The sequence below is a fragment of the Harmonia axyridis genome, chromosome 1 (genome assembly GCF_914767665.1).
Source record: "Harmonia axyridis chromosome 1, icHarAxyr1.1, whole genome shotgun sequence".
Lineage (NCBI taxonomy): Eukaryota > Metazoa > Arthropoda > Insecta > Coleoptera > Coccinellidae > Harmonia > Harmonia axyridis.
In genome coordinates this window covers 76,478,973-76,495,390 of record NC_059501.1, presented here as the reverse complement: position 1 = coordinate 76,495,390, position 16,418 = coordinate 76,478,973, and the positions used below count along the sequence as shown (strand labels likewise).

The window sequence follows — 16,418 nt, the reverse complement described above, 5'->3', positions numbered from 1 at the left end:
ATGTATAAAATATGAAGACTTATAGAGTTATTCAATTTTAACTCGCGAATGAAAAAATTATTTAGAAATATTGATAACACAATTTGAATATTTCGTGATATTAGCTGTTTCTTACATTGTGTTCATACCATAAACTTTAAGTGAATCATTTACTATAAGAAAAACGATTATTATTTTCCACTTCTTTTGACAATCAGAATCAAGAAACATGATCCTATACTATTCTGCTTCCATTGTTACGAAGTAACAAATAAATATTATGTAGGTATCTTCGAATTAACTAGACGATTTAAAAGAAATCTACGAAGAACGCTCCTATAGAAACGTTTTAGTTTTAAGTGCATTCAAATAGACCCATTCTATTCAAAATAAGAAATAGAACAATATCAAACACGTGGGGAAACATTTGGGTAAAAGTGGTTGTCCCAATTGGTTGCACAAATAATTATTGCCAAATGACCATCTTTGTACACATATTGATGTGTACACATTGACATAACTTTTTTTAATATCATAAATCTGGAAATATTATACTGCAGAGTTTGAACTCAGGAATACAGTGTATCAAATATAATAATAGGTATTCAATTTCAAGTTGTGTAATTTTTCAGACCTGAACTTGTTTCATTGTCATTTAGCATTTGCAATCTATGAATCGGTTCAATACGGTATAAGATCTGCTTTTTATATCGCGTTTTGGAGATTTTGGTGATACTTATTCTTTCGATTTGATTATTCGATTCCACGAATTCAAAATTTAATAACGTAGGCTTTGAAGCTATTTAAAAACATACGCTTTGAAGCTGCCATGTTCACAGCTGTAAAGAAAAATGTAGAATCTGATTAATGAAAGTGCAAAATAGAGAATCAAATTTCAGCTAATTAATTTCTGGATATCTATAGAACATGAAATCAAAATGATAACGAAGTGTCTCAGTGTATTGTTCAAAATAGGGATGCAATAACTTTGCAGAGATGTAGTAACACTTCACGTAATAAGTTCAAGGCTTGGCGAACACAGCAATGTCAGTTCCAAACCACATTTTTTTCTTATTGGGACTAAGCGTGTCAAAATTTCGGAAAATAGAGTTGAGTGACGCTACATTTGTTGTTGTTTGAAAAATGGATAAAAACGTGTTAATCGTATAGGAAAAACTGTTTTTTGATGGTGAAAATATTGTGAAAGTAAAGCAATGGCTTGATCAGTGTCATTCAACTATGCTCTATACCTTTTAACCGATGTTTCTTTCCTGAACTATAGTTCAGGAAAGAAATTTGGCTGTAATGAAGAAGTGATGGCCGTGGGTGAAACCTATTTGGAAAGCAAAGACGAATCTTTCTACATAAAAGGAATTAAAAGTTATTTGAGTGTTGGAATATCTACATGTATCACTGTTGAAGATGACTATATGTTGACAAATAATGTCGCATTTAGCGAAAAAATGTATTTTTGCCGATTAGCTCCCGAATTTATTGAGTGAATTGATATATTTAGCATTTCATTGACCAATTCTCGACATAGTGATGTTTCCAAATAAATTGAAACGCGCAATTTATAAAATTCATGATCGTCACAACATCATATATATTATATGACGTTATTTTTATATGTCCACCTTATGATGACCCAATAAACTAGAAACGAGTTCAGGAATGCACCAATTTCGAAAATTCTGGCGCGAAATACCGAAGTGATAGAAACATGAATACAGACGTTCTAAAATTCTGTAATATGCTTATTTTTAGGTGCAAGCGGTATGGGTTCATGTCCTTGTAATACTCCGAGCAGAAGGCTCTCCAAATATTTATAAAACTTTATTTCCATTATTCTGTAACAACATGTTTACGCCTTCTGAATAAATATTCCATTGCGTTATTTCTATGAGTTATTATTATTATAGAAATATTATCCGGATATCTTGTTTCTTCTTCTTTTATTGAAACCTCTATCTTGTGGAATGTTTTCATTTAAATTCGAATCTTCAAAGGTATCATTATCCAAATATTATTTTTTTATTTTTATATTGATGAATTTTTAGACTTGATGTATCTACACTTGTTAAATATTTAATAATATTTTGATGTTTACAACAAAAGCCAATTTGGAAGAATTGTAGCAATTCTTTTGTTGGCTAAGTTGGCACAACTGCACTCTATACTAACGTGGCGTTAAATAATCATTATTCATTCTGCTTGTTTATAGTGCTTCATTATGCCAGTTTATCACAAGTGCACTTTGCAATTTTTATACAATGCATGAAAATGTCGAGAAACAAGATTTAAAAAGGACACAATTCGTAAAAAAAAACAGATTTACCTAGAATAATGAAAAAATATCTAATAATTTAATATCACAGAAATTATTCACTTTGTGTCAACGTAACTCAATAAGTTTCGGACCTAATTATTAAAAAACCCTTTTTTTTCTATAAATTCATTTTTATTCGTCAACATAGCTACCTTCAAGATCGATACATGTACTTCAACGCTCCTCTAACTTTTCAATATCTTTTCTGTAGAAAGATTTGTCTTTGCGTTCGAAATAGGTTTGAACCTCAGCAATTACTTTTTAATTAGAGCCAAATTTCTTTATCTGGAGCAAAATTTATTCGTTATTGTCAATGTTTTCCTAGCACAGTATTTTTTCCATCAAAAAAAAGTTTTATCAATACATGAAATCCGTTTCAGTCCATTTTTCAAACAATTACAAATGCTACTCATTCTCCAATATCTCGATTGATGTTCCAAAATTTTGACATGAATCTTATGAAACTTTGCTACTAACGAGAAAAAAGTGGTGTGGCACTGGCGGTTCTATCTGTGCGCTAGACTAGGGTCTTATTGAGTGACTGTTATGGGTAGATATCAAAAAAATTAATTTATATGAAAATCGAGCATCTTGACAGAAAGGAAAATAAGATTTTTTTGGAAAAATTATTTTTTCTGCATTGTGCGCTTTCAACTCTTTTTCCACACGTATTTTGAGTCATAAAGAGTAACTTTCCCGCAGAGTGCGGAAAAAACCTTGCTATTTCTTTTCCGCACGCGTATGCGTGCGTCAAGGATAATATCATATGACATGCAGAATTACGTCTGTCATTCATGTGTATGTGGATAATTAATCAAATCTTTTGAGTTTCAATTTATTTCAAGCGCTTGTAGAAAAAATGTAGTTCCTAACTCTTGCAGAAAGTATCTTTCCCGCACTCAACTGCTTGCAGTTTCGTGCAAGAAAGTACCACTTTCCGCACTTGTTAGGTAAATAACTATTCTGTGCCCTAGTAATGAGTTGATACCTCGCCTTTTTTATGAATGAGACGTCACTTTGACATGTAAGATCAAAATTTGGTGTACATAGAAGCATATTTGAATGATATGCCAGTTTGATATCTAACAAAAGTGCCCACCACAGATAACAAAGAAGAAAAACATCAAAATTCAAACGAAGAGTACATATTTTGTTTCATTGAGCAACTTCTGGTGCTTTTTTATATCAAACATTAGCTCTGCATTCCCATTATATCTTGGCATGTTATCTCCAATAATTTTATAAGTTAAAATTTCATTCATTGAAAAAGAATGGAAAGTATTGAATTGGAATTGAAAACAAATCATTTTTTGAAACCTACAGAATCTCTGACTGATTTTGGCAGGACATCCTATCCGCTCTTTACTTGGCCAGTATCCAGATATTTTGGGCGATAGAGAAATTTATAAACCTTTGTGTGAATTGTACAGTGCTTTTAATATATTAATCTTCATGTCAGTTACTGATCGTTGTCATACAAGGAATAATGACGAAATAAATGTGAAACAACTGTTAAGAGGGATTACCACCACATGGTTTTTTTGCGTATCAGTGAAACTCTGGTACCCATTCATTTCCCTCTAACGCTCTTGCGATGACCAAACTTTGGTGTATGAAGTTGTACATTCACTTCATCTTCTTTCTCTTTTCGAAACAAATGAGTAGAGGGCAGCACTGTACGACGACTTTCATGAAATTATGGTTTTTACCTCTTTTGTAACGATTTTCACGAATATTTTAAAAATATATCAATGCTTTGTACAAAGTACATGTTATCTATTTTTTTTTGCGAAAAACCGAAAAAGTTATCAAAAAGACTTTTTGTTTTCATTCACAAATTAAAAATATTTACGTTCTTCCATGTAGAGATAGTCTTTAAGGATAGTATGTGAAAATCCTATAAAAATCGGTGATTTGTAAGAAGGAATAGCTCTAATTACGGTTTGCACTGAGCAGCCACGTGGTGGTGTTCCCTCTTAACAGATTGGAATTTCTTGATGAAATAATTGTTTTTTTGTGGGAAGCAGCCATACTCAGTTCTTACATAAAATATACTGGGTGTTTCTAAATTAGAAGTTGAAACGAAAATGAGAAATTTCCTGGGTAATTTTGAGAAAGGAAAAGTCTTATAAAAATGGGCCCGCGGTATTAAAGATTGATATTTTTTCAATATTTTTCCTCATATAGCATATCCAAATCACAAGATATTTAAATGAAATTTGGCTTAGTTACTCCAACTTAGAGTTTGCAGAGTAGAAATGCCAATTTCGATTGAAACATCAAAAAAATCGAACATAGCTTATTTAACTTATGTCAATGTGACACCTAGTACATAAATGAAGTAATAGGAACATAGAGTAAAAATTTCTTCTTAATATGTGCTCGCCTCATTGGACCCAGGAACAGAAACAGATTTTTTTTTACCGAACTTCATAAATAATGAATATAAACGATTGTATAAATAACTCGATGATCCCGAATGACTTTCTCGCGTTCAGGTGTTGTGTTTCGCCGATGATAATGCTGGCCGAGTAATAGTATCGAATAAAAAGTTAAAAATACACAGCGGGAGAAAATAGAAAACGACATTTATTTCACGAAAAGTGTGTGAACCAGGCGAAAATAATTCTCGAATCCAGCCAAGCTAAATTTGGTTTGTGGTCCGATTATCTCATATTCTAACGTTGATACTCGAACGTGTGCAAAATCGAATATTAGAAGCCTCAAAAATGCACTGGATTTGTTTATGCGCTTCCTGATTTGTTGCATTTTTGCACTGTTGATTGATTCTGTGTTTATGATTGAAAATTTTCACAGCAGCCTTTCATATATCATATAATACCCTAACTTGAAAGAAAAAATTATATAATGAATATAACGATGCCGAGTTTGAACCTGTGGTAATTTGATGAGATTTACATTTTCCAAAATTATGATAGGTATCTGAACTACTAAGGCTAGGCCTCACCAGAAAAAATATTGTCTTATCGTAACCACGTTTTAAATTTATGAACATATATTGTATTACCAATTTAAGGAATTTTTTCGTATGTATAGTCGGATTTATACTCTTGAAATAAATATTTTTTGATTACGGGAAAACATGATATTGAAAAAGAATATATTGAATTTAATATTTCTTATCGAAAAGTTCTACCTTAAATATTTCCGAATTTATTATTTATATTAGATACTATTCATGAAGTTTACATAAATGCAGGGAACAATTTGAATCTACTTTGAAATATAAAAAAAAATTAAAAACCAATAAGCACAGCTGAGAGAAAAACAAAAGCGATAATTATAGAAAAAGTATTGATACAAAATAATAGGTAGCTTGGATAGTGATGTCCTCAATGAGCATTTAATCATTGTTGGAGAAGCAATGAATCAAAATTTGAACTATTTGGAAGAGATTCTGAAACTTTTAATCCAGACGAAATTTTTAAATACTAAAGTTACTCAATTCTGTGAAACAACAGAGTTTGAGATTATAAGTATAATAAGGGATAAAATCCAAAGAAACTCCTGATATATCTATGGTATGACAACATTAGTCGAGAATTTATTTTGTTAGGAATCTTATCTCTGCAAAATATCAACAATGAATATCGGAAATTATATCACGTGGTTTGACTGAAGCATTTGACGATGTCTTGAATTTCTAATAAGGAGACACTTTTCAAATTGAATAGTTATGATAGTGTAATTTCTTGAAGATAGAGAACAAAAATTCAATAGCAAAATAAGAAATCGGACATGAGATATATAAAATATGGCGTTCCCCAAGGTTCTATATTAGGACCTATATTGTTCCCGATTTTTACGAATGATTTGGACTTTACGGACGAAAACGTGTTAATTGTTTGAAAATACGCCTTTTTGCCGATATGACAACCTTTTTTCTAAAGGTCTCAATAATAATAAATGATAATTTCAAGCTTCAATCAAAATTTCATCTTGTTTGTGTAACAAGAAGAAGATTGAAAATGAAAATATTTTAAAGATCACAAAACCGACGGTGTTGAAATTCGGGGTATTTTTTTTTAGGAAATAACAACTTCTAGCACCGTGCAAAGTTTCAAACTGGTCTCATTATGTGGACCATAAAAACAGAATATTGGAAAAGAAAAAATCAATATACCCGTGATTACAGATCCAATTGGGTCGACTGTAGGAATTCGTGTGTATATACAGGCTGTTCCTAAATGAAGGTACAAAGAAAAATGGGAGATTCTTTGAAGAAAAAATTCTATAAACATGGACCTGCAAACGCTTTGTTTTCGAGATACAGGGTGTTTCTTGTAGTGCATTTTTTGTTGTGATTATCATACTCAGTTTATCGAATTTTTATTGATCTTCGCTAGAGATTGGCGTCATAAGTACCAAAACTTATATCTAATTAATTTATTTATCACAGCTTATTAACTGGCATCTTTTGATAATTTGGATTTTCCTGAGGATTACTAGAGAATTGTTTGACATTTTTTTGCTCGAAATCGGTAGCAGATACGACAAAACTACAAGAAACCAAAAAGTGTAATACTGGTTCAAAGTTTCTTTTTACATTTTTCTCAACTATCAGTAGATCACCAAAATAGGTCTGGAGGATGGAACACTGTTTCAAAAAAAAATCTCTTGTAGATTTGCATTCAAACTTATATTATATGAAGAAATCTTTGAAACGGAATATATATGTTGAATTTGAGTTGAATATCTTGTGAAGGGAAGGTGTTATGAGAAAAAAAACTTCAAAAAAATCAAACTGTATCTCGAAAATACATCGTTTGCAGGCCCGTGTTTATAGGACTTTTCTTAAAATGATCCGAGGAATCTATAATTTTTATTTGTTCCTCCAATTTAGGAACATCCTGTATAAAATGACCATTTCAAGCTTTGTGCAAAATTTTGTGTTGATGGCGTCATAAGAATTCAAATTTCAAAAACATGAAACTCAAGCAGAAGGTCGAAGAAAATTACCTATTAATTTCGTAACAACAGACCCGACCGAGTTGAGACATTGAAAGTGCATCCAAATAAAAATTTTAAGACTTCATGTTGACTGGGTCATCAGAATTAAAAAAAAAGTTTAAGAAGAATATTGAAAAGCAAACCAATAGTTTCGTTACAAAAATCTGATCTAGTTGAGATTTTGCTTGTAAATATAAAATACCATAACATGTTCAAGCTTTATGTGAAATTTTGTATTGACTGCATCATCAGAATGATAAAAAAATGACAAAATCACTGACATGAATTGAGTCTCTTTGTGAATGATATTTGATCATTAGCGCTCAACTGCACCTGACATCATCTTACTTCCTTCATTTTTTACGTGTTTATATAGTCAGCACAAAGGAATACTAACATTGGGATGAGATGGCACAGTATAGAATAAACGCAACGTGATAATTGATAAAATAAATGAGCATAATCGTAAACCTTCCTTGCATCAGCTTCCATTTTCCTCTTAACAGGTAGCTAGCAAGACCGAACTGCTTTTAGTCGTTTTCAATGGACTTGGCGTGGAATGAGTGGCATCTAATAGTTGGATTCTTCCAGAAACGCGAAATTCCATGGGAAAAGGTGCCATTCGTTCCACGTCCAGCCCTTGTGCCAGATCCAGTCACCGCCTTCGGGAAAAGAAAAACTCACAACGAAAAACCGGAGAGGAAATCGATCTTGCTGCCTAGCGAAAAAGCCAAAATTAGGCCTAAAATCCTCGTCCAGCCTCCGAAACCATATGTCTCGGCACGTGATCAGACCAGAGAAAGTGTTCTGATGGCTGTGAGGAAGAACGAAAGCCCATACTCTTATTCTGAGTCGATGGACACGGTATTGCCACGTTTACACAAAGTTGCTGAGCAACCTGACCTTCCCTACAAGAGAAGGATCATCAGAAATTCCGATTTGACTTTGCCAATATAAAAAAATCAGTAGAATTCAACAAAATCAAAAAAATAATATTAAAAAATAATATAATAAAAATTAGATAAGAACCTAAATTCCTAATAGTAAGCTGAAGCCTCAACAATACTTTTACAACTCGTTCTTATCAGCCTGATTATTATTATAATAACGACTTATATCATTTGTAGAAACAGTTAAAACAATTTAATAGATATAAAAGAAAATAAACGATAAATAAATAGAACAATAAAAAACCTCAGAGAAAAAAGCTAATACTTGCTTGGTCTGATTGGTATGCTAAGGACCCATATTCTTATGAAAAATTGCTACAATTCAAAAAAGAAAAAAAAAACAATTAAACGAAAATGAATATAGTAAACTAATATGCTTGTTTTAAAATTGCAAGATTTATTTCAAAATCTTTACGTATCAATTTCGCTGAATGTATGAAATGAAAACATAAATTATGGAGCTTGTAGTAAAATTTAGAGGTACCTTCTATACATATAGAAATATTTAAAACACTCAATGAAAATAAATTATTGATTCAATCTTATGATTTATCTTGCAAAACAATTAATGACTATGTAATAACCAATTTTTCATTATTTAGGCTGTATAGTACTGACCTAGCATTTATGCTTGTTTGTGTGTGTCCTTTTCTATACTTCAACTTAATTTTCCACAATGTAATAAAGTATTCCTTTATCTCAAACTGTCTGTTTTTTTGCATATGAAATCCTTATCCGTTTCCAAAAATGGTCGACCAATTATCTAACATTTCCCAATATCCAAATTCTTCCTTGTAAGTTGTCTTTCGAAGAGATTTAGTAGAGTTTGCGTAGAGAAAGTGAATGTTTTGTTATGTTTTCAACTTGATATGTGGAGAGGTTTGCTCAACAATAAAACCATGAGATTCCAGATTTAGCAAGTCCAAATTTGAGTAAAAAATATCAAAATTTAAGAAACATCAATTATATTAGTGTAACAGAATTGTAAGAAGCTTGATTTGTTGAACCTAAATCAATTCTTTTCGAAGGAAAATTATATAGAAGAAGAATTTAAAAAAATTAATTATTCAAAAACATTTTTTTCATCTGGAAGCCTCAAAATTATTTCGTTAAAAGTGAGTCACTAGTAAGTAATCTGTGAAAACTTTCAAATCGAACAATGTATTGGAATTTTCTTGTTTTGAGAAGCTTGTGAGCTGAAATAAGAGACTGCAGAGTGTGACATACCCCTTCTTTTTCTGCAGAGTCCAAGACATTACGTGGTACGTGATTCTCCTGACAGAAGTCGTAGAGCTGCTGAAGAGGTATACTCTTACTCCTATTCCTCTAACCTCGAGAGCAACCGTTCTTCTGATCCCTACTCTAGACCAACGTCCAGGGCATACTCTTCTGCTGAATCGGTGTCACGCTCATCAACAGGAGGTCCTGGAGGATATTCCTATAACGTAGAAAGATCTAGCCGTACCAGAGGCGATGGACCTGGTGGATACTCCTCCAGTTACAGCTCTACCACAAGTGGAAGACTACCTGGTGGTACTTCATACCGTCACTACTCTTACAGGGTTTAAACCAAACTATTTACTCTTATTATAATCAGAACTTCTATTTTGTTATATTATATATTTTTCTGGATTATATTGTATCGCGGGTTAGCAAGCTAGATTCTTGTCGTAGATACGCTTCGAACAGATTCAACATAAATATATTTTTGGAGTTATACTATAATATACTTATTGAATGTATCCAGAGCTTGATTTATCGACCATACTATTTTCCTCGAACTCTTTCCACTCCACCATCTCGTAGTCCCTCATACTAACCAATTGTATCCTTGAACACATAGCTTAAGGAACTAGGACTCTTCAGGAATGGGTTCCTGAAGGTCGCTGTTGGTTGCAAATTGGAGAATCTTTCTGCTGAAATGTTTTACGCACTAATGTGTTCAACTTTCTTTACTAACATTTCCATCTTGTCCAAAATTATAATCCAGTTTTTTTTTTATCAACCAGAGTGTACCATCACGTCAAGTACGAGTACTGCCAGGTCTTGGAAAGGTAAGTGAGATTGTTTGAGGAGTACAGGGTGCACAATGAACAGCTTCCACTCCAAGAGATCACTTTGGGGTCGGGCACAGTAAACTCTAACTGGTAATAAGGCATGTTGGAGATTTTTTTGCTACCAAATGAATCCGCGAAGAGAGAGCTCCTGTTTTCAGCAAGAAGATGCTACACATGCCTGTCGTCCATCACTATTGTTCAGAACAGGCTAGTGGAACTTGCAATTTCCAGATTTAATCACCTGTGATTTTTATCTGCGACGTAAACTCAGAGCCGAGGTTTTAAAACATGGTTCGAGGACCCTGGACGCCTTGATTATTGCAATCTAGGTCCAAATCACTCCCGTTTAGTCTCGAGAAAATCATGTGATACTTGTACGAAAGGTTACATTGGGGATATCGACCTAAGCTGAGGATCCGTAAAGCCCTGGGAAGTGAGCTCTATATTTTACAGACCGAGATACTGGCTGTTTACATATGCACTCAGGAGTGTCTCAAAATGAGCCTCAAGGGGGCGCATGTCTACATCACCACGGACAGCCAGACCACGCTGAGATCCCTGGAATCGTACTGCCAGGGGTCTCTGTTGACCTGGGAGTTCCGTAACACCATAAGGCAACTGGCCAGAGGCAATAAAGTGACTCTAATATGGGTACCAGGGCATTGTGGTGTTGAAGGAAACGAAAAAGTCGATGAACTTGCAAAAAATGCATAAAGGTTAACACCTGTTGGACCTAAGCCTTTCTGTGGGCTAGGAAAAGACCATTATAAGGCACCGGTATAGCAATGAGAGTTGAATAATAGGATAAACCACTAGAAAAACACTCCTGGACTAACTCAGGCCAAGAAATTCGTGATGATTTCCCCTACCTACGCCAGAAACCTCTTGAAGCTGTCACGAGCTGAACTTCGGGTGATGCTGACGAGGCATTGTCGGTACAAAAATCATTTGTACCGTATGAGAAAGTCAACAGATGAGATTTGCAGGCTCTGTGGATCAGAAGCAGAAACAGCTGAATACATGGTATGCAAGTGTCCAGAGCTGGCTGGCCTAAGAACCCGAGAGGTAACGGCCAAGGCCCCTAAGAAGGTTGTCAGTTTTATCAATGCCATTGACAACCTCCTTGGGTTTCCATGAATGAGTAGGGTAGAGAACAAAAGATCTACATGGTCGTATATACCAGTTCAAATAATAGTAATAATAAATAATAATGTACGAAAGGTTCAATATATTGATTGGCCATAGAGGTTTTCATTTGGGCGATATAAGTTCCAAAACATGGCTCTGCAAAATTTTCATAACTATTGGCTATACATTTGTTGTAATATCTCTTACGATTTGGCATCTTTGAAAATTTGGAGCTAGTCATTGTGCACTCTCTACATATATGATGATATACTCAGTGAGATTAGAAGTAAAAAAAAAAGAAAAAAAAAAGAAGTGATTCATCCAGAAAGGATATATACATGTGACTTTGTATTATGCTTATCATTAAGTTGCTAATAATGATGATAATTATTTACAGAAATAATATTGCTATATTAGTTTTGTTTCTGAAAAAATTAATTTATAATAAATTACTACTACAAATATTTCGTGGCATAGTAATCTTCTGAGTTCAAGCGTAATAAAATGTCTCATCTTCAAAAATATAAAAATTGCACTTGTTGAAGAATTTGGCATGGGAAGAAGATGAAAGTTTCAAAAGTGCCAGGTAGCGCGCTATTCAAAAAAAAACTTCTTAGTGAAAACAAGTTGTTGTATATATTGATTGAGTTTGGATGTACAGGTTCATATAGTACACACCTATGACCGCATCGTTCCCTATGTTGGACACAAGAGATTGACCGTGGTGACAACTCCACCAAAAGTACATTCAACAAGACCTTCGATCCTTCAACGGGAATATGACTGGATTGAGAACAGAGTCAGACCATGGGTGGGTTACTCGGCATTGAACAACTACCTCAACTCCAATTCTGCTGTGGTGAGTTATTTATGTAGAACGCATACCGTTTGTTATTTAGGGTCATCTGAAATCTACAATGCTTTAAAATGATAATCAGTTTTTTGTTGGTATTTTGTATCAATAAAAATGCAAAAAAAGAAATAGAATATACCCCAACTTTCATACCATAACAAGGTCGCATGGTGAGGTAGAGTAGAAAAAACACTGAAGTGAATTCAGGAGCTTTTTAGCGTTAGTAATTCATGTGAGAATTGCACCCTTAGAAGATATGAATTGTATATAGGCATATCTATATAAACTATCGAAACATTCCAATAACATCAACATAAAACAAGAGACACCAATAGTTCATATCGTTAGATCGCAGTTTTCCAAAGTCCAAGTTACAGTTGAGTACCTAGAAACTTAGAAACTAATCTGAAGTTGCCTATTGTAGTCGAAATTGAATTGCAAGGTAAAAAAACTCTTCTTCTTTCTTATATGAGCTGGTAGTTCATATAAGTAAAAGCCCGGAATCATTCCACTACACACATCGGAAAAGTCTAAGGATATTTCAGTATATCTCGCATGGTAAATCGCATATTGCTTTTATCTCAAGTTTTTTGCAGACTATCAATTGAAATCATCATGCGGAATGAATTTTGGTTGTATACATATGCTAGCCAAGAAAATATGGGAGATATGATAAAAATAAAAAAAATGAATATCGCAGTTAAAATTTCTGTATTTGATTTTAATCATTTCATGCATTCGTTAGATCGATTTTGGGTTATAACATCGACAATATTTTTCTATCAACTTCTTTTTATTATGGAACGACATCATTTAACTTTGGAAGAGATGAATCGAGTGGTTGGTTTACTTGAAGGGGGCATGAGACAAGTCGATGCAGCTGAGCGAATGGGTGTTTCACAAAGTGTTATAAGTCGTTTGTGGAGGCGTTTCAGAACAACTGGAAATCCTGCCGAAAATCATCCAGGACGTGGACGTTGTACAACTGCTATTCAAGACAGATTTTTGGTTTTGACCGCCCGAAGGCAACCCACTATAACGGCTCCTGAGTTGGTTATGGAATTTCAACGGGCTCATAATTTGACCATTGGGCGAGATACTGTGAGGAATCGTCTTCATGAAGCCGATCTTCATTCCCGACGGCCCATTAGGTGTCCACCACTTTCCAGAGGAAATCGCGCTGCAAGATTGAATTGGTGTCGTGAGTTTCAAAATTGGGGTGTCAATGAGTGGTCCACAGTTTTATTCACAGATGAATCAAGATTCGGATATCATCCAGATTCTCGTCGAATAAGACTATGGAGACGATCTGGTAATTTAGAACGCTTGAGACACGTCCAGGAAGTACACCGTTATAGAGGTGGTACAATTATGGTGTGGGGAGGAATTTCCATTGGACGTAGAACAGAGCTCGTTTTTCCTGATGGTTTTCTAAGAGCTCAGCAATATTTGGAAAATATTCTGCAACCAATTGTACAACCTTATGTAGAAGCTGTTGGTGAAAACTTCCATTTGATGCATGACAATGCTCGTCCCCATACCGCTCGTATTGTGACACAATGGTTGGATAATGAGGGAATTGATGTTTTGCCATGGCCAGCACAATCTCCGGACCTGAATCCGATAGAACATGTATGGGTCATGCTTCAAAGAAGGATTACGCCAAATATGGGAAACGTCCAAAATGTTTTAGAATTCAGGGAGCTTCTGACAGCTGAATGGACAAATTTAAATCAGGAAGACCTAAACAATCTGATTTTGTCTATGAATCGTAGGTGTAGAGCCGTAATTAATCAACGAGGAGGCCACACATTGTATTAAATGCCAAACTTGAATTGATTTTCGATAAAAAATTACTAAGAATAATTACTATGTTTTTCGCAATTTAGAGACTTCGATTTTTTTCAGTTTTTCACTTTTTCATTATAAAAATTTCGGTTTATTTGAAGTATATAAACAATTATTGAATACATCTATACATAATTTCCTCGAATTTTTTTTCATTTAACTCAAAACCAATCATTTCGAAGAATATCCTTAGACTTTTCCGATGTGTGTATTACCATTTATGATAACTGTTATTACTCATCAATTTCAATGCATTTTCATAATATTATCATTGGTGACTTCAGATTTTGTTGTGTTTTGATTTCCTAAAGCTACTTCGAATCTTCTATTACAATTCGGGCCAGTAATAACTGCATTCCAGTTTTAATAACAGCAATTGTTTCTACACACTGAAAATTCAAAGGCTGAAAAACGAGAACACTCATCTCCAACTGAAATTTAACTTTTCATACCTCATAGTTTCAGTGTTAAATATAGATTCATCAGATGCAATAAATGACTCATAATTAAGAATCTGGAGTACATCCAACAACTAGTGACCCTTTAAATTTTGATTCGTCAATATTTAAAGTTTTGCATGTGGACATGCCAAAGTACACACAAGTATTCTTCACCATCTGTGATAATCGTTTGGAGTATTTTGAAGAATTTGTAACGAAACAAATTTGGTAATTTAGTGATTCGATATGTCGAAAGGATAAAATTGAAGAATAACGTTTCAGATGATCCTATGTGAACATGCCAAGTTTAATAATTAGCATGTAAACTAGATAATATATTCTCATTTCTTCTTCTTCAATAGGCTGTGTCACTCATGCTTTCACCACCATTCATTTGAAATATTTAACGCTTAGCACAAATACTCTTCAATTTATTGCATTAATTGAACATATTGACAATTGAATTAGGTACCTAATTTAGATGGTTGTACAGGGTGTTCGGTGACAAGTAGGACAACGTTTTGTTTAAGATTAGGACTTCTGTGGGGGTTTTAAAATAACCTCAGGATTATTGTATTTGAAGATAAAAGGTATATCGAAAACGATGGTTTTCAAAAGATAAAGCCGTTTGAATTGGTTGTGTTTTGATTTCCTAAAGCTACTTCGAATCTTCTAAAATCTTCCCTAAAGATTTGAAACACAAACGTGACAATGAGAGCTAACTGACACAATTCAAGTTCATAATACGAGTATGACGAAAAAGTTTGCTATAATCCCTGAAATCCCATGAGTATGATGAATAGTTCATATGAGTAGGTATATGTTGTTGATTTTGTCCTACAGGTTTCTTTCCTATTCTATATGGCTTATCTCCAATGTTTAAAAATGTCTTTTTGGTGTTTATTTGTGATCCTTTTCTTTCATTTTTCAAATGATATTTTATCATATTTTAATAATGTAATAGTAAAAATCATATAGGAGAGGGAAAAAGCTTCATATAATGAATTCATATTATACTTTCTAGAGAAAGACCGGTGATGAACGAAAAGTCAAAACCTCGCCATTTCATAAAGGATTCTTATTCTCTGTTCTACACCTACTAATGTGTAGGTGCTACAAAATATAACGAAGAAAACACGAATAGAAAATAATTTCAGTAATGAAATGCTACAATCAAATTTTATATGATTACTAAGAAGAAAACAGGCTTTGAAAACCTTCGATCTCACTCGATAACAATTCAGTTTTCGATATATGATGAAAACCATTCGGAATTTGGCTCTCAAGTGATTTTTGAAATTTTTTGGAGGTATTCGATTTTACTCATCAATACAAGTGTCATCACATAACTTGCAAAGATGTTCTTTATCTTCACATGAATGTGGTTCTACCGGTCACGAGACACCCTGTCACCTGTGTCTGCTAACATAACCTCAGGTCCCTGTGTTTCACTAATTTTTTTACAGAGGATTGTTTATAATCGATATCCAAGCCTGCTGAGTGATTCTTTCTCTTCTTCCTCTATGTACCGGAAGTATGAGCCAGTAAGTCAGTATACTAGCACTTACGATGACTACTGGCCTTATTATAACCCATACTGGCGTTTGAGGAGACCGTATACTTACATTAGACGTTTCTATACGTCTCCTCTCTACAGCAGTTTACATTTTGACTCATGGTTTGATAGATACATTGATTGGTGCTTTAATTATTGGCCAAGATACACGTCTAGCAATTACACAGTTTCTTTACCAAGCCCAAGAAGATATTATTGGTATTGGCCAAGGTATTATCCTAGAGTGAGTAGAAACCAAGCGATCTGCGCAAATTGAAAAGGACGAAGAGGGCTTTAGAAGCCAACGG

General features: G+C 33.8%; 1 protein-coding gene across 5 annotated transcripts in view; it reads left to right on the top strand.

The window, feature by feature from the left end:
* Window positions 1–16,418, top strand: part of LOC123670806 (uncharacterized protein CG45076-like) — a 29,727-nt gene that overhangs the window by 1,059 nt on the left and 12,250 nt on the right. For 2 of the 5 annotated variants that reach the window (XM_045604363.1, XM_045604361.1), the window contains exons 2-4: window positions 10,239–10,283; window positions 12,076–12,273; window positions 16,022–16,099. In XM_045604363.1, the coding sequence (XP_045460319.1) occupies window positions 10,239–10,283; window positions 12,076–12,273; window positions 16,022–16,099 (321 nt within the window). Of the gene's footprint in view, window positions 1–10,238; window positions 10,284–12,075; window positions 12,274–16,021; window positions 16,355–16,418 lie in introns of all 5 variants that reach the window. The other 3 variants (XM_045604362.1, XM_045604364.1, XM_045604360.1) reach the window with 2 other exon arrangements.